At 35.5% G+C, this 20,648-nt stretch overlaps 1 protein-coding gene and 1 long non-coding RNA gene across 2 annotated transcripts in view; both read right to left on the reverse strand.

Moving 5' to 3' along the window:
• The window catches only part of LOC113073005 (uncharacterized), a 78,372-nt gene that overhangs the window by 27,092 nt on the left and 30,632 nt on the right, over positions 1-20,648 (reverse strand). The window contains exons 4-5 of the mRNA XM_026245886.1: positions 6,720-6,779; positions 6,580-6,630 (exon numbers count right to left, since the gene is read on the reverse strand). Coding sequence (XP_026101671.1) covers positions 6,580-6,630; positions 6,720-6,779 — 111 coding nt within the window. The remainder of the gene's footprint in view (positions 1-6,579; positions 6,631-6,719; positions 6,780-20,648) is intronic.
• LOC113073024 (uncharacterized) lies at positions 10,719-11,851 on the reverse strand. Its single transcript, XR_003280439.1, has 3 exons — positions 11,680-11,851; positions 11,193-11,512; positions 10,719-10,888 (listed from the first exon to the last, which is right to left on the reverse strand). It is a non-coding gene; the product is annotated as an uncharacterized LOC113073024 (long non-coding RNA).

Here is a 20,648-nt window from a genome sequence, read left to right on the forward strand (position 1 = left end):
AGCAGAGTTGCAGATGTTCAACTGACATTTCATGATAAATGTGTACAAAATATAAAGTATCCTTTTTATAAATTAAAAACATTTACAGAACTACATCTGTTTGTACAAATCATAGATTTTTGTATTCGTGGGTAGCAAATCATATTTGTAAATAGTGTAGTATTTGTATTCGCAAATAATTTATCTTTCCATAGAAAGGTTAAAGACCATAATAAAAAAAAAAAAAAGCATAATTATGTTTAGAGTAAATGTTAAACCCCCATGGGTCGGAGCCCAATACACCCAAAACACATACCATGTCCATTTCTGCGATGATTACGTCGATATCACGTCTTGCTGTTCCCCACTTCTTTTTGAATACCCTCAATAGCTGGCTAGAGTAATGATCCAGTCGGGACATAAGGGTTTAGTGGTGATGAGGGTGAATTCTGCATTTACCTGTATTAAAACACAAATTCACTATGAGTCTCTTAAGTTAAAACAAATATATTTAAATGATCACATATGGTGTAGATAAGGCATGTCAAACTCAAACTCTGTGGGCTACATCTGGCCGTGGTACAATTATATCCAGTTTGCCTTAAAAGTGGAGCTGGCGTGTTCATAATAATATTATTAAGACAGCACTATGAGACTGTTTGGCACGCAGTACCATTTCTTAATTTTTGCCCTCTCTGAAACTTGAGTGTGACACCCCTGGTGTAGAGGGAACATGAGTTTGCTGTTGGCTAAATGTTTTTAGTTGGTGGTTCAATGTATCTGTAACCAATTTATATGGATGTGTAATGTGCATTGTAATATAGAGTAGAACAACCACATGCATGGATTCTTAACACATTGCCTCCAAACCTTTGTCAATTGAATATGTGCTCATTTGTTTTATACCCAAATACAGTATTCAGACATTAATTCCACGTATTTAAATTAAATAGAGATGATGAATAATACTTTACCTGGCTCTCAGAAAACAGGCCTGGCCATCTGTTTTTGAACTCTGCTATGAAGGGCATATCTTCCAACAACTTCCTGTCTTCTATAGGCAAAGGTTCCTTCCATTTTACTTTTGATTACCTGTTGGTTTTTCTTCTTTTTCAATATTACTTGTTCTGTAGTCCTTAAATGTAAAACATCAACATGACATCAATTCAAATAAGTTTTAAGTGCATTCCATGTTTTGAATGAGCATGGGCATTCATAATATGTGCATGGATATCTGGAGTGTCCCTGACCCTAATGGCCATGGATTAATTTATAGTGTTTTAGTAATTGGTACCTTGTAGATTTACTTTCAGGACACTGTTTGCACCTCCACATTCAGAGCCTAAAAAAAAAAAGACATGAAAGTGTTAATGATATAGAATCCCTTCCAAATCTATAGCAATTATATTTGCGCCACTGACTGGCTCATCTCATGATGGGTACAGTGTATGCCCACCTTAATAACAGACAGTAAGGCTGCTCAGATCATGATCTGCCGATCGTTAATCACGCATCTCGTCAGTAAAGCCTGTTCTCTAATCAGCGGTTAATTCCATCAGGTGCGTGATTTCACATAGATCAGTTGTTACTACACAGAGTCCTTGTTAACTGAGAAGATGCGCCAATAAACGCTGAAAATGAACGTGGATTTGCGCATCTTCTCAGTTAACAACGGCTCTGTGTAGTAACAGCTGATCTATGTGAAATCACGCACCTGATGGAATTAACCGCTGATTAGAGAACAGGCTTTACTGACGAGATGCGTGATTAACGATCGGCCGATCGTGATCGGAGCAGCCCTAACAGACAGCAGCACTAATTTAGTAATATAATGGAGTTTAAAAAACAAAACAAGAACAATACTAGTTTAAAACTGTAACTAAAAAAAAAAACATTAAAAAAAGTTAATGGCTATGCCATGTGCTATATTAGGCTAATGTTAATTATCAATAAAAAGATAAAGCGCGTGTTTAAAGCTAAACTACAACACAACTAAAGTAAACTAAACTAAAATAACTACACAGAATTCTAATATTTCGGTAATTTAATGACCACTTCTAACACTTAACTATGACAAGGATACAGGCTAATTCTGTGTTAATTAAGCTAGCAATAAATCGTTTTAAACTATCAACAAAGTATACGTCTAAGCACACAAAAACATTTCACAAATGTGCAATTGTAAAATATATTACTAAAAAAACGTTCTACTTACCAAATAATTTATGGATGATAACGGATTTAAAAAAGTTGGCCAAGGGCAGATGGAAAATGGATGCTTCTTGCTTCCTCCTGTGCATGTGCGAAATTGCAAGTACGGAAAGCGCTTTGGGACAATCTTCAACTGCTAGTAGGTTTAAAATGATCTGGTTAAGTTGGTTTAAATCTGTGACATTTTGTAAACTTGAAATATTATACTATTAATTTAATGCAATGAAACTTGCTTATTTTTACTATATAAACATAATACTTTTAGTAATTTTACCATGAAACTAGTATTTAAATTTAACTACACCCATGCTTCATTTCTAAGAGTGTATATATATATATATATGCAACTTTAATATGTATTACTTATTTTAGTTTATCATTATTATTATTATTATCATCTTATAAGTATTTTAATGAACACTGATATGTAAATACAACTTGTTTATTATTTTTTATTTTATTGTTGTTGTTTTATTTATTTTAATTAATGCTTTAAGTGTCCTGAGGGAACAGGAAGACAGAGTATGGGTAAATGCTAAAGATATTAAAGGGTTGTTTCATCCAAAAAGGAAAATTATGTAATTTATGACTCACCCTTATGTCCCTCCTAACCCGTAAGACCCTCAGAACACAGTTTAAGATATTTTAGATTTAGTCAGAGAGCTTTCAGTCCTTCCATTGAAACTGTGTGTACAGTATACTGTCCATGTCCAGAAAGGTAAAAAAAAAAAAAACATCATCAAAGTAGTCCATGTGACATCAGAGGGTCAGTTAGAATTTGTTGAAGCATCGAAAATAAATTTTGGTCCAAAAACAAAAAAAAATAACGACTTGAACAATGAAAAAATTATGCAGCACCATGAACTCTCTCACAACAGACCCGGAAGATAAGACAGCGCTGAATAAAGTCTTTTTTTTTTTTTTGGACCAACATGTATTTTCGAGGCTTCAGCAAATTCTAACTGACGCTCTGATGTCACACAGTCTACTTTGATGATGTTTTATTACATCATCAATCACCAAAAGAATCATTTCAGTTCAGACGCGCTCTGTGTCAGTTTGCTTCACACTGAATCACACATACACAGTATCATCAGCTCCTCGGTTCTCGAATCAGACGCGTCCGACAGAAACAGTTCTCGGTTCAGTGTACTGGTGATCCGAAAACCGATGCAACCGGTTCTTGACTCGAGAACGAGAAACACTCCGGCGGTGGGCATGTACGTTCGTTATCTGGCTCTGCTGCACAAATTTCCCCACAGCCTTTATTTAAGACCGGCCTTTATTTGTCCGTGTTGACCACGCCCCCGGCCACTATAAGAGGCCCGGCGTTTATTTGACTACCGGTTTTTATTTGAAGAATTACGGTAATTTTCATTTTTGGATGAACTAACCCTTTAATTTGTCATCATATCGAATACATTTGTATATGTGTCCAGCCGATGGCAGCAAAGCTCTTATTATAAAGAAAAGCAGACGAGAGTCTTGTCCTTGTGTCACCACATGAAGGAGCTTCTCACTTTATTCCAGAAAAAAAGGTCATTTATCTATTCACAGTTTCACATTTTGGCTACAAATCTAATTTATTAAATGTAGAGCTTATTTCACAGCACATTCATTTGACTTTTTTCCTGCAGCTTTAATATATTCTTAAACTCAGAATGAAGTAATTACACTGTAGCAGTAATAGTGATATTTCGGTAACACTTTATTTTACAGTCCTGTTCCTCGTGTACATACTATGTACTTATTGTAGTAATTACAATAACTATGTAATAACTAGGTACTAACCCTGAACCTACCCCTAAACCTAACTCTACCCCATGTAGTTACCTTGTATTACCAGAACTTTCTTAGATAAATACACTGCAAGTACACTATAAGTACATGTTAGTACACGTACTGTAAAATAAAGTGCAACTGATATTTCTCATATTTTCATTCGTTTTTTAAATTATAATCTAAAAAGCAGGGGCGGACTTAACCAATAAGCTTAGATCCGAATCAGATATAAACAGATCACGTTTATACACGTCAGTTAGAAATACAGGGTTCACTTACAACAAGGGGAGTTTGCTTTTAGCAGTTATGGCTCCAGAAGAGATCAGATGTGCTCAACAGTTTAGCCACATTCATATCCAGACTCAAAACACATCATTTTTAAAGATTCAAAAGTATATTTTAGCAATGCTTTCCAAGAACACATTAGTTTACAAATATGAATGCATGTAGTATATTAGTAGGGCATTTAAACAGATAAAATATATAAACAGTTTATCATACAGCAAAAGTTTGCAGCTGCACTTGTATGTGTTTATACTGCATTAGCGATCTATTGCTTTGGTGACCGTTAATTTGAGGACTACTGAATTGTTAAACGAATAATAGAACTGAATCAATGTAGTTCACTCAGCAAATCTGTAACGAGATATTAACATCAAAATAAAATAAGAACATGCTCGATGAAGTGGATACATACAATCAACCGAAACGAACCTGCAGCTCCACACTATCTCTGTCAGCAGTGAGAAGATGTAATGTTGTGTGCAGCTTTATGACTCGGTACTGCAGGGAAGGACAATCTCCGACCAAACAAATATTAAAAGAATCAAAAGTAGCAGAACATAATCATATTTCATGAATGACTGCAGCATTTGTGTAGATGAAATTACTGTGACGTCATACTATTGTCAACTGTGCTTGTTTTATATTGATGGAGAAAACTTTTTTTTAATGTTCTGTTTATTATTAAGCATTATTAAGTCATAATATGTTGTGAAAATTATTATAAAGTGGTTCAAATGTCTTATAGTGTAGATGTACAGTATGTACAGTATTTTAAACATCTTCCAGGTTGTTGAATTACACATAACTCAACACTTACAGCCTGATAAATGATCCATGTAAGAGTAAAATGCCCAGCAGACAAACAATATGCATATTTATATGTAAAAACCTGAGTTTTGACATATCATTATCACTCAAACATTGTTCAGATTTGTTGAACCGAGGCAGTGGATGATCACTGAGCCGAATGCCCCACGTCTTTGTTTGATTCCTCCTCCACATCATCATAATCTGTTATTAAATATTAAATCTGGTCAATTGTTGTTACTGGATGAATATTTTAAAAGTCTAAACTGGAAAATATAAACTCAATTAAAATAAAGATGTTAATATAATGAGAACAAAAGGGTTATAATAACTTACCCAACAGGTTTCTCACATCTTCACTGACACTCATCACATCATCATACTCCTCCTGAACTCTCTCTGATCAAGATATACATTAATACATATCAGTTTATATATCACTTCATCTCATCTGAAGGATATTTTTTTCCCTTGAGTGACTTTATTACACAGGACACATGTCTGAGGCCTAGTCTGTACATACACTGGTATTTTTTTTATATAAACATTTTTTCCTCCGTAAAAAAAAAAAAAAAAAAAAAAACTTGTCCACATGAAACTTCAAAATTACTCAATGAAGTGCTGTCAAGAGATTAGAAAAAGTTACCAGACCATCAGATGGCGATATAACCCTGACAATAAGTCACAAGCTAAAATTTCTGTTACTACACAACAACACTGCAATCAGAGTTTCTGAAAATCTTCACCCTGACAGGAGTTTTTAAAAAGGTCCACTTTCACTGACCTGATACTGCGTGTGTGTGTGTGTGTGTGTGTAAAAGCAGCTAAACCACACAAAAACAGCTGCAGTTTTGAAAATACTTGTGTTCCTGTGGACAGGGCCTGATACTTGTTACATGTTTCCTGTGTGTTTTCTGATTAAAAAAATGTATTTCTGTGCATCTCACCTGTTAAACCTCGAGGGCTCGTTCTATTAATGATGACATCATCATAATTCTCTGGTGTGTTCACTACAAATGCAAATATGAGTCAATTTAAGTGTGATCCAAAAAACAATTAAGGCAGTAATTCAAAATATTATCTGTAATGATCTTGATTGTAGCGATATTAATAAAAAAAATTGATGAAGTTAAACACCTTTTTTGATATCAGAGTTGTGTTCGCTCGTCATGACATCATCATAGCTCTCAGGTGTGTCTTCTACAAATTCACACATTCAGTACATTCAAAACAAATTTGAAATATCTATCTTAAATATACTGTAATATTTTGATTTAAAAGTATATTATATGCTGCTGTAGAATAAGGGAGTGACACCTGTCTCACGATCTGGATTCAGTCCGTCAGTGATGACATCATCATAGTATCCCGGTGTGATTTCCTTCATCATCTCTTCTGCATCAACACACAATATGTTTGGATACAAAATATGCTGTTACAGCAGATCATATGACTGAAAATGTATTATACGTCATCTGATAATGAATCATGTGATCAATTTAAAAGGTCACTGACCTTTTAGGCCACTGCCATTGGTGACATCATCATAATATGCAGTATTAAACTCTTTTGCGAAAAAAGGAGAGCAGACTGTTAATATACAAGTAAACAGCAGGATTTTAATGTGGAATGATTATGTGCTTCAGCTCTCTAACCTGAGAGAAGCTCATCAGCATCTTCATACCCAGAATGCAGTTCTTCAGAGATGAGACTCCCTGTTAAAGAAGAGCAGAACAGAAACATGTTCATCATTACAACCAGACTGAATCCTCATTTCCTTTCGATTATAAAACACTGTGTTAGTGACAACACAACAAATTGCTTTATTACTTAACACAATTAATTTATTATTTAAAGCATTCAATAAATAAATCCCATTGTGTTTAGGCCTATTAGCAAACATATGAACCAATTTCTTACTGCCTTCCAGAAATATACACAGGAAAAGACAAACACACACACACACACACACACCTGCATCTACTGTACATGTACAAACATATAAGTCCCTGCTTATGACCCTCTAAAAATACACACAGGAAGAGACGCTGACTGGCACACACACTCACACATACACACACCCTCTCTCTCTCTCTCTCTTTCTATCTCACACACACACACACACACGCACACACACACATAAACATGCACCTGCAGCTCTGTGGTTTTCTGTCAGGAATTCTGTGGTTTGAAGCAGGAGGTTTAACAGGACTAATAATAGATGAACATCTACTGTCTGACAGACTCTTATTAATGGTATTAAATGAGATTGATGGCTCATGTCTCACCCCTCTGAGTGAAGTGATTGTGTCTGTGCTGAATCTCCTCATAAACGGTCTCAGACATCGTCCTGTGTCTCCTCTTAGAGAGAGCTGTGAGTGTAGACAGACAAACCTGCTGTCAGTTCACAACACATGACTGATCACACACTGAATAAGACACAATATGACAGTCTCTGGATCTCTCCTACCTCTCCTCATCACTCTGTTCTGCTGAATCAGTATAAGCAGTGGCACTAAGAGCAGTAAGAGGACAACTCCCAGAACAATCACAAGCACTGGGAGAGACTCTGGTGGAGGAGTTTGTGAAGGAGAGACTGATGTTGAGCGCACTGAAGGAGAAACTGGAGGAGAAGCTGATGATGTTGTGGCAGGAGTAGTGGAGACTGACACATCTGGCAAAACGGACACAAATACATTCAAATTATGAATACATAAAATTATCTAAAATTGAACATTATTCCTCAGTGTTTGTTGTGACCTGCACAGGTGAGTCCAGCGCGCTCTTTGCGGAAGCAGTCAGTGTGGTTTTTCAGGGAGAGAGGACAGTCCCACAGGTGAACCTCATTCCCTCTGCACTCGACTCTATTCAGCCACACAACACCTTCACCAGCACCAAAGACTGAATTCCCATCAGCCCTCAGTGCTGCTCCACAACCCAGCTGCCTGCAGACCACCTGAGCATCGCTGATGTCCCACTGATCATCACAGACTGAGCCCCACACAGCGTTATGATACACCTCCAGCCTCCCAGAGCACCGGCCGTCCCCTCCACGCAGTCTGAGAGGAACATGACCTAAAACACACATCAGCACTGACCAGCTTCAGCACAACATTTACAACAAAGTTGTTAAAAGTGGTTAAAATAATAATACAATTATAATAAACTTACTTGAACACTGTCTCTTGTTTGGAGATGGTGAGGTAGAACATGTCAGAAAACTCTTAGGTGACTCAAGAATCTGATCCTCTGAGATTAAAACGTTAAATTTTAATAAACCACTAAATAGAACAAAATAATTAAAAGACAAAAAATAATCATATTTAAACAAACAAAACATGACAATTTCAAACCAACTTAAAGCAGTTAAATATCATCTTACTTGAGCAGGTGATTTTGGCCACTTCATTATCACAGTCATACTTTCCCCAGGGTGAAGAGGGACACTGCCATAAAGTGGAGTCATGTCGTCGACATTTAAGATTATCAAGCCAGTTACGAGGCTTCAGTCCCTCTGAATAACTGGGTTCACTGCCAGATCTTCCACAGTTCAGCTCTTGACAGATCAGACTCGCTGTGTCTCTGTCCATCTGGTTCCAGCACACATTACCCCAGGATCCATTGTAGAAAATCTCCAGATTCCCTTCACAGCCCTCAGTTAACCTGATCTCTTTAAACTCTAGATGGAAAGGTATGTGCATTAAAATAACTGCAATTCAGGTAGTGCTTATTTTGAAATAAATAACCAAAATAACTGGTTAATTAAAGGCTGATTTATGCTGATTCATCTAAAATATTATGGTATCCTAATGTTAATGACATGATATGCTATCAGCATTTGCAACATGCATTAGCCTTAAAAATACATTAACGGAGAACATTTCCTCTTAGTTATCGTAATACTGTTACTGACATTTAACCCTGGCACCGTATGTTATCAGCATTTGCAACATGCATTAGCCTTTTGTTGGGGGAAAAATAACATTTCTGGAGAGCATTTCCTCTAGTGTACTGTTTACCTGAGCACACGACTCCTACATCTTTCTTGTGTTGACAGTCATGTTTTACCCAGCCTGGAGAAGAGCAGCTCCACAGGGACGTCTCATTCCCCTCACACTCCACCTCATCCAGCCATATGTGTCCAGAACCAGGACCAAACCAGGCTGGTACCTGCTGGTTACTGAGGGCCACTCCACACTGCAGCTGTCTGCACACCACATGAGCATCTTTTATATCCCAGGAGTCATCACACACTGTCCCCCATGAGCCGCTGTGAAAAACCTCCAGCCTCCCTGCACAGTCTCCCCCAGAACCCACCAGCCTGATGGACCCCTGACCTGATATTCAGACAAAGAAAAACACATTATTGATCACAAACAACTGAAGAATCTGCCCAGATGTTGTTCTTCTCACCAAGGCAGGTGATTGACAGCTGTTGTGTGGAGCTGCAGTTGAGAGTTTGTGGAGATCTGCAGTTCCCCAGATGAGCTTCACTCCCAGAGCACTGGAAGCCCGTCACACACTCATGACTGTGTTCAGGACTGGATGAAGAGGAGCCGGAGAAGTTCAGCACAGAGCCACAGCCCAGCTGTCTGCAGACCACAGAGGATTCAGAGAGACTCCAGGAATCCAGCAGAACTCTCCTCCAGACCTGATGGATGAAAACTTCCACCTCCCCCTCACACTGTCTCTCTCCAGACAACCGCACCAGACCATCATGAAGAGCCAGAGAGGAATCTGAGTGAAAGATATGACATTTCACTAAAATACTGCAAATGTTAAAGACTACAGAGGATAATTTATTTAATAAATATGATTTATATATTTATTACATTTTACATAATTAATTTAAAAACCTAAATCACACAAGCATTAATCTAAAGTCTAAAAAAGCACATGTATAGGGAACAAGTACTGTATATTGTATAAGGTTAAGTCGATCAGAAACATAATATTAGTAAATCTCACAGTTAATAGACTCACTAGAGCAGATGACTCCAACATCTCGTCTATGAGAACATTCAGCTCGACTCCATGAAGAGATGGAGCATTCTGAGAGTTTTGTTTCATTCCCGTCACAGTCAAACACATCAGCCCAGATTTCACCACTTCCCTCTCCAAACCAGTCTGATCCCACAACAGACACAGCAATCCCACAATTCAGCTTTCTACAGAGGACACTGGCAGCTCTCATATCCCAGCATGCATCACACACTGTGCCCCATTTACTGAAGTACTGACGTTCGACTCGACCAGAACAGATGTCAGGACCATTGACCAGTCTGAGATCATTGTAACCTGCAGGAAATTAAAACATATTTAAACAAGACATAACAGGATAGTTTAGAGTGCAGAACTAACTTTTTATTTTTATTGCTGTTGTTGTATTACCATTCATAATGCATAACATGCTCATTAGAAATGTTGAACAATTGGATTTTAGAATGTTTAGCAATTAAAATGTTGTATTTATTAACTGACAGGATAAACAGTGACATTTTACCAGAACATATCAGTCCCACGTTGTTGTCTTGAGAGCACTCTGTGTCATTTGAAGTTGGACACAATCGAATGAGTGATTCATTTCCTCTGCACTGAATCTCTTGTTTCCACATCTGAGTGTCTCCTTTGTCAAAAGCAGCTGCTCCCAGCACCTGTACAGGAGCCCCACAGTCCAGCTCTCTACACACAACCTCTGCATCCTGCTGGTCAAAGGCAGCGTCACACACTGCATACCATGTGTTCCCATAAAGCACCTCTAACCTCCCGGAGCACAGGTGAGGTCCATCAGCAAGTCTTGTAAATCGTCCATAGTTTATGGTTTCTACATATTTGCATAATACATAAAACCAATTAAATTAGAGTCATGGTGAGTGAAGCTGTCTTACTGTGAATGTTACAAACAAACAACAACTGTGAGTGATTAAGTCTATCCTTCGATTGAATATTGTAAATAAAAACCTGGGTCATTTCAGCTTCACAGCTTCAAAATTAACCCTAACCCTAAATTCATTGTTTACAACTAGCTCAGAAACAAACTGTATAAAATTATTGTATATTGCATATGTTGTGTTAAGAGAAGAAAGGTTGACAAGTGATTAAACAATGAGCTGCATGAAATCACTTACCTGAACATCTGACTCCAGCGTCATACTTATGACCGTTACAGTTGCTACGATGTTTACCCCATTCAATTGATCTACAGTCCTTCAGTGTAGACTCTGATCCATTACACTGCACTTCATCCATCCAGATTTTTCCTGATCCTCGTCCAAAGTAAGAATATCTTGGTGCTTCTAAAGCCTCTCCACAGCTCATCTCTCTACACACCACTGCAGCATCAGTCAGATCCCAGTAAAGATGACACACTGTTCCCCACTGACCATCATGAAGAACCTCCACTCGACCAGCACAGCGACTGTCACCATTCACCAGCCTCACATTCACACTGTCTGTCCATGAGGGATACATCATAAAATAAGCATACAACAATAAAATATTAACCATATAGAAGTTATAACAATAACATGTAATTCCATAATCACATGTAAATCAATACAATATAGAATGTTTAAAAATATAATTTTAATTTCATCTGTCGGTGAGTGTACTTACAAGCAGTGATGAGTGTAACCAGTGAAGACAATAAAATAAGTGTCAGACAGTTTTCCATCCCTTTGTTTGCCCAAGAAAACTAATTAAATCAGCACCAAAGTTTCTCCTCTGCTCCCTCAAACACACTGAAGAAACTGGCTCCTGTCAGCCCCCTAAAGAGAGAGAGAGACTCACAGCTGCCAATGACACTCACTGTTACCTTATTAGACACAACAGAGGAAATCATCAAACACAATCAGTGACAAATCAGAAAGCTGCATTTTTATTTTCTCCATATATATCAATAAAGTGTGAGCGCTGATGAACGGGACTCCTCCTCCAGCGTGAAGAGACACTTCACTGAGGACAGACTCGTGTCAGTCAGAAGTCAGTGTGGAGATAAAGTCACACTAAACTTAAAGCAGATTGATACAGAAACACTGCAGCTTATATTCAGCATCAAAACCTGAACCTGAACACAGCAGACACAAGCACTGATGACTGACTTCTGTAAGTCTGAATACTTCAAACACTTACACAAACTTACTAGAACCAATTTTTAATGGCTAATTTTAATGAATGTACCATTTTAATCATACAATTTTAATAAAATTTTAAAAGTTTCTGGATAAATAATGCGTAATATTATTGTAAGTGGTTTTTACAAATTTTGTTCTTTTATTATAAAATATGATTACACCATAGTGTAAACTATATTTTGCTAAAGATATTCTGAGGTGTTTTAAATAAATGAAATATCTACTTTCATTAAGGCGAGACACTGCAGGCAAAAACAATGTTTTTTCAAGCACCTGTCAATTTTGAGATTTTGGGCTTTTTGGTTTTTCATAAAGTGCTTTTTCAAACTAGTGGAAGGAAAACATCCAAAAGACACTGTTAAGTGTTTCTTTTATAGCACTTTATCTGTTTGTGTCAATAGATTTCAATTACAATACATATTTTTAAAGGCCGTTTTCTCAAAATGAGTTTTTTCTTCAACACTGAGCCATAAATCTCAACTTCAGTAGCACGTACACACACCAAACTTGACATTTTTATTCCTGTCTGTATTCTGAAGATTTTTACAGAGGGATTTGTTCATATATATTGGCCTTGATTATATACAACATTTTATTCCCCCCAAAATTGTGAAAATATATTGTTTTCTGGCTGTTCAAAGTATTTTCTGAATTATGGAGTGACAAAAAAAGATAACCAGAATTCCCTCTGTAAAAACATTTGACTCTAATATGTCAAAAAAATTAAACAAAAAATTTGAAACTGACTTCATCTAGTGTTCAGATTTTTGTACTAGAAATGTATGCAAATTAGCACATATTTCATTAAAGAATGCCTCATTTGCATATTTAAACATAACATTTTTGAAAACTTGTAATACAAAAAATGTTTGCAATAATCAATGTAATCAATCAACTGGGTAAGTAAGGTGATAACTATTAGATTTTTTTTTTTCCCTATTCACCTGCAGTGTCTCGCCTTAAGTAGGCTATAACTTTGAGAATAATAAAATAAAAGCAGTAATCATGTGCGTTTAATGCTGTAATGAAGTATTTATTCCAGAAGATGGCAGCAAAACGTTTTTTATTGTAAAGAGGCGCAGACAAGATTCTTGTCACTGTCAACTTCTCACTAGTTAAAGTACTGTACAAGCAGCCTGTCTTATATGTAATGCCATTTTTTAAATTAAATTTAAAATAATAATAAAAAATATATATATATACAAAGAAAAAGAAAGACAGAAAAAATTCTACATATTTCCTTATTAATGTATAATTGTATTTTCCCCACATTTATTTATTATTCATTTATTTATTTATGTAAAATATAAAAAAAATGAAAATGTATAAATGTTGACATAAATACGTACATAAATAAAGTGGAAATTAATGTATAAATAAATGAAAAAGAATGTGGAAAATGTAGTTATTCATACAAGGAAATATAGAAAATGTAATATTTTGCTGTTTTAAATTTTGCTCTAGATTTTTTTTTCTTAAGTATTTTTTATATATTTCTTTGTAGATTTATGCATTTATTTATTTGATCAGTTTTGAGATCACGAGAGAACAGGAGTGAGGAAACGAGGAAGCATCAATATTGAAAAGCACCTTATATGAAGCAGTTATCTGATAACAACAATGTGTTCAGTCACTCAGATTTTGTTTTGGAATACCAGTTTATAGTATTCAGGGATGAACTTTATATAGTTTTTTAAGTCCATCTCTTTGGAAACAATAATAGCTCACTGTCTCAGTGATTTCAGTTTGTTCCTCAGCTCTGAATACACTATGGTTGGTTATATTTGTTGCAAAAGTGTAATTAACAAGATTCTATTTTTGGACATTGTTATATCTATTCCTTTTTCAATTTGCTATTAGAATAATATTCATACTGATATTAATTGGCCACATGTGTGGTCACTCCCTCAAAAATTTTCCTAACGAATAAAGTTAAAGAAATATCTTACAAAATAATTCACAGATTTAACCATTAAGCATTGCTTACAAAAACGTTAAAATACCATTGACACATCCTGCTGTTTTTGTGAATATTTGACAGAAACTTGAAGTCATTTGTTTAGGGATTGTCCTTTACTCAGTCCTTTCGGAGCAATATTAATGGTTTAATTAATCAAAATGTATGTGATTTTTCTATTTTTATTCATTTAATTATTTTAAATTAACAATATGAATATGGTCAAAGTGAGTTTCTTTAAAAATGTACTTGTGTTTATTGTAGTTTTAGCAGGGATAGACACTCGACCCTGGAGTGCTGATGTCCCGTAGAGTTCAACTCCAACCCTAACCAAACACAGCTGAACCTGTGTTTCTGTGTTTGTAATCTAATATATTTTATAGAAAAAGATGATATAATAACAGAACAGCACAGTCACAGTGAACCTCCACTAAGCAGAGGAACTACTGCTACTTAGCAACTTCACTTTTCCTGTACAAGTACAAATAGTGTTTTAAGTCAAAATATTTATAGGTAAATTAGGCTCTCCTCATCTTGAAAATAAAATTTCATGTTTTTAAAGTCTGAATTATTTATTTGTCTGAATAGGTTATAATTTATGTATTGTATTTTCTAACTGAGCAACATCTGTGTAAGATTCTTCAAGACTGAGGTACAGTTTCCATAGAGTCCACTAACGTGTTAGTGTAAGTAATTATTAACCAACCATTTAAATGCTTCAAAATGCATACTGTTAACAAAATCATTATTAAAAAATTAGCAGTTAACCTACTGTAATAATGAAAACAATATTACAACAACTACATAAGCATAAGTAGTAATGCCCTTTTTTTATAAGCAGGGGAAATTCCCAATATTATACAAACATTTACAGGCTTAAGATGTTTGCATTGTAAGAATGTAGAGTGAGACTTCAAATATAAAAATGCTGACTCGTTAGGTGACATTTTCTAATTAAATTTATATGATTTCCTAATTACTCAGTATATGTGGGAATTCTAGCAAAGTAGTATGGCAGAGTTGTGGCTTCACTTTTTATGAAGTATCAAAAAAAATGTAAATTGTATATTTCAACACAAAAAGTAACGAAACACTGTTGGTGTAACAAAACAATTGAAACTTATAAGACCACTAAAACCTGAAAAGCTTTGAGGATTTGAGGCAGTGTGTGTGTTTTGAGTTATTCAGTTTCTTCTTGTTTTCCTGCTTCCTCCTCCACATCATCATAGTCTATTATTGGAAAACAAGAGCAAATGTATGTACCAATACATTCATTAAAATGCATTACATAAATATTAATATTAGCAGTAAATTTAAATGAGATTTCATGATAACAGAAATTTATAATGTAAAGTGATTATAAAGGCTAAACAAAGGCGTTAATAACATACCACACATGTCGCTATAGAAAATAGACTAACCTAACCACAATCAAACACACCTGAATCATTTGATCAAGGTCTTCAGGGTCTTCACCTATCAGAAACTTCCAGATAGGTGTTTTGGGACAAAATGGAGCTAAACACTACTGGGCACAGGCCTGCAAGAGCAGGTTTGGTCATCACTGAACTACGTACTTTATATGGCATGAAAATGTGAAGAAAAATAAGGGGAAAAAAAAAATTAAATTCCACACCTGGTTTATCACCGAACAACTGTCGTACAATGACAACATCATCACAGTTTTCTGGTAAAACATCTACAACAAAAACAATAAGAAATTAACTGCATACATCAATTAAAATACATAAATATTAAAATATGCATTATACCTTAAAAAGGTCTATAAACAAACAGTTTTACTGTTCAGATGCCCGAAATCATAAAGAAAGACAACCACTCCACAGCTGTCCATGTTGTCCATGCAAACGAGAACATGCTTGTGATGGACCTAAGTGTAGAAACACTTAAGAGACAGGTGAACTGCTCCGATCACCAGGCAGATCCAGGCAGGTCATCAGTTATTCTCTGTGTCTATCCAGCCACTGAATGCTGCATGAGCAATGCACAAGGCTGCTGTTGTTGTAAAAGGCTGTGCCCCTCCAGCACAGGCATTTGCGAGTCACCAAGATGATGAGCTCAGGTGTGGATCCTGTGCAGGAATGTATACTTTTAATCATAGTTGAAGTGAAGTGAAGTGACATTCAGCCAAGTATGGTGACCCATACTCAGAATGTGTGCTCTGCATTTAACCCATCCGAAGTGCCCACACACAGAACAGTGAAAACACACACACACTGTGAACACACACCCGGAGCAGTGGGCAGCCATTTATGCTGCGGTGCCCGGGGAGCAGTTGGGGGTTCGATGCCTTGCTCAAGGGCACCTCAGTCGTGGTATTGAGGGTGGAAAGAGCACTGTACATGATTTCAGCTGGTTCTCTCTCATCAAGACAACATCAAGAATTACTGGAGCCTCAACAAACTGCATCAGGACACTTTTAATCAAATGGGCAAAACATGCAAGAATCAAACTTAGTCTCATTGTTTGATCCATTAAAAATCCCCACCCCTTATAAAGAAGGGAGTGTTACAACTAAGAAACTGATGCTTAAGGCTGTTGATCTGCTGAATCTCAAACAATAATATAACTTATTGCATTCCTGTACTCTGCAGCTCCCTTTCCATTGCTTACATTTAGCTTGAGTCTGATTTCTTTATTTTTGTTCCACAGTCTGTACTCTTATCCTTTTAAGCATCTCTGAAAAGCTTGTTGTCTAGAGTAATCAAAACATAATCTCACTTGTCACTGATGATAAAAATTCAGCATTAATAAAAAGCAATGTCACTGTGACCTGTATCGCAGCATTACCAAGCAGTTTTTCTGTAAGGCGGATGGTGTGGTGGTCATCTGTGACATCACAATGGAGGACAGTTTCAGATCAGTCCACCCCTGGCTGACGAGCATACAGGAGGTTGTAGGCGACCCTATACCTGTCATGATCCTTGGCAACAAATCAGACAAGGAGAATGAGAGAGAAGTGCAGACAAAGGAGGCGGAGCAGAGGTGTGGACGTCTCTTATGATGTCCATCACACAGATATATTATAGTAAATTATTAATAATATCTAATATGCTCTGTCTTTATCTAACATCACCTCGTTCAACACAGTAAGCACAGATTAATAGTATTTGCTATATTTGACAGGAAGCAAACTTAAATTTTTATGAGTGCAGTGCTTATACTGGAGCTAATGTGATACATCTGGCCAGGTAAGAACTCAAAAACACACAACTGCAACATGTTGTTAAAGATTGACATATTTTGTTAAGCTGTGATGTTTTTAACACTTCAGCCACGGCTGCAACCCACAAAAAAAATATATAACTGAGACAGCTACAGTAACCGACATAATCTTCAAAAATGTGCAATCAAAAATGTGACTTTGCTGATTGTGTGAACCTTATGTAGTTTATTTACTTTGAAAGGCCCACTGCTGGCAGCCAAGTTGAGATCACATGATCAGCCCAAAGCCACTAAGTTTATCTCAGTATCTCCACTATAATCAGACACTTTCAGCTGTTGAATAAATTAGATATGAGATTACTGCACAAGCAAAACATATTTAGTTGTATATATATATATATATATATATATATATATATATACACACACATACATACATATATACATATTCAACTTTTATATGTATTAAGTATTTATTATTATTATTATTATTATCATCATCATTATCTTAAAAGTGTTTTAATGAACATTGATATGTAAATACAACTTGTTTATTTTTTATTTTATTGTTGTTGTTTTATTTATTTTAATTCATGCTTTAAGGGTCCTGAGGGAGCAGGAAGACAGAGTATGGGTAAATACCAAAGATATTAATTTGACTTCATATCAAATACATTTGTATATGTGTCCAGCCGATGGCAGCAAAGCTCTTATTATAAAGAGCAGCAGACAAGAGTCTTGTCCTTGTGTCGCCACAAGAGAAAAAATTTTCATTTATTTAATTCACACATTTTGGCTACAAATTTAATTTAAATCAGTGGGTTACACAAGTTTGTATAATTCAATGTTGTAAACTTATTGCATGCAAGAAAGAAAAGTGATAGGCCTATGAGCAATGAGGGACATGTGCCCTGTTAGAGCTTTATATCTAGCAGCGCCTCTTATGTTATTGTTACCGTTACCCCCTTAAAGCTCAGATGAGGTTTCTGTCCTCCACACAGTGCCTCTCTCAGGTTTGGGACGGATATCAAAATCAGAGGAAAATAGGTGTGGGTTGGCGGATGGATAATTTATTTCATGCAGCGACTTTCAGGTGATGTTTGAGCATCTCTACTCACAACTCTTTACAGTCATTTAGGACTCTTCTAACTCATTTAAAACTATGTTTATGAGGTCACTCATCAAAATGTTCATAAAGGAAACTGATTGGGAGAGGAAACTTTCCAGTTAATTTACAAAAACAAAGCTCAGCAATTGCAGATATAGAAATACTAGTGCAGATAACAAATTACTTCATGCTTTGAGTTCATGTTAGTTAGCCTATTATATCAAATGTGGGCTACATTTTAAAGACTCAAAAGTATTATTATTCAAAAGAATATTTTAGCAATGCTTGTCAAGAACACATTAGTTTAAATATATTAATGCATATAGTATATTAGTAGGGTATTAAAAAGACAAAATATATAAAAAGTTCATCATACAGAAAAAGTTTGCAGCTGCACTTGTATGTGTTTATACTGCAATACCGATCTATTCCTTTGGTGACACTAAAGGACTGAGATGGTAAACTTGATGACTACTGAATTGTTAAATGAATAATAGAACTGAATCAATGGAGTTCACTTAGCAAAACTGTAACGAGATATTAACATCTAAATAAAATAAGAAAAAAAGAGCGCTCGATGAAGAGGATACTTACCTACAACAGGGGCGATTCTAGGATTTTTTCAACTGGGGGGCACAAGAGGGGCCACGATTAATACAGAGGGGCCAATCTTGTGTTGTTTGAACTGTATATCCAAATCATTTCAAGAGTTCAGTAACCTTTAAAATCAGTAATAAACAGTGATACCCTATTATATTTTAATAGCAGTTATTCACTGCTCTAAATAAAAAAAAATCAAATACAATTTGTATTAACTTTTCACTTTACAAAAGTGAAAGAAAAACTGTAATAAATAAAATAATCCAATGTATGAATAGTGTACAACTCACAAATAATAATAATAGTATTTATTTATAATAGCCTTATATAATATATATATATATAATAGCCATATTTATATAAATGCAGAATAACATTAATAATTCACAGAAAAAATACACAATTCATTAATTAATATAACTAATATAATTTCATAATACGTTTTTGTTTATTATCCACATCCCATTCAATTTGCATAGCAGCAGTTGCAGTAAATTTGCATTGATGAATAAACAAAATCTACTTATGTCAAGGCTAATTAATCTTGAGCATATTGATTTAAAAATATCATATATCCATACTTTGTTAGAAAGCTACTTGTTCAAAAAGGTAGCTTTAGTTTAACATGTAAAATATGTGGATCCTATAAAACAGTTTAGAATAGCTTAATTAGTCCAGTGTTGTTTTAGTATTAATTATTTATTTTGCTATTTAATCATGCATTAAATAATTATGTATGATTTTTTTGAGAATGTTTCTGGGTGTCATCAAATGACGTTTTGTCAATAACTTCTGTGAAGGGAGGGAGAGAGAGCTTTCCAGTGTGCAGACAGCAATCGCGGAGCACCATGGTTATTTTAGAACGGCAACTGAATTTTTTAGGAATCTACAGACGCAAATAGACTAAAGGTGTAGAAAAATAAAGACCTATATGTGTATTTCGGACTTTTTTTTTCACCACAAGTCTGAAAGGAGACATGTTACTGAAGCCAAACAGCCCCAAATCTCAAAATTGACCAGTAAAAAAAACGATGTTTTTGCATGTGTCTCACCCACAGGGGCGCTGCTAAGGATTTTGGGCCCCATGAAAAGAATCTTGACTGGGCACCCCCACACAGCTGAGAGTTTTTTAATATTAATTTACATAAAATCATGCTCTTTTCTGGTATTTTGACTATCTTCTCATATATTTAAGTCAATCAGACAATTGAACTCCATCCCATGTCCACACCCGTAATTTGTCCTCTGTAATACTGCACTACTTCAGTACTGTATAATGTATATACTGTGCATAGCTGTACATGTGTCATATAGTGTATTCACATATATTTATATTGTATGAATGTACTGTACATATTTGTACTGTACACTGGCAATGACAATAAAGTTAATCTAATCTAACCTAATATTTTTAACATGACAGTTGAAATGTAACGGAAACACTGAAAGTGCATTTGAGAAAATTGAGTTCCCTTATCATGCACTTTCACCATTAGAACGGCCACCAGCATTAATTTTAACCGCAACATTTAAACTTATGGTAATTATCTTTAACACTAGAATGAACACGTCATCATTTTGACCGTTTTGAAACTTGCGT

This window comes from Carassius auratus, unplaced genomic scaffold, assembly GCF_003368295.1.
Source record: "Carassius auratus strain Wakin unplaced genomic scaffold, ASM336829v1 scaf_tig00011242, whole genome shotgun sequence".
Classification (NCBI taxonomy): Eukaryota; Metazoa; Chordata; class Actinopteri; order Cypriniformes; family Cyprinidae; genus Carassius; species Carassius auratus.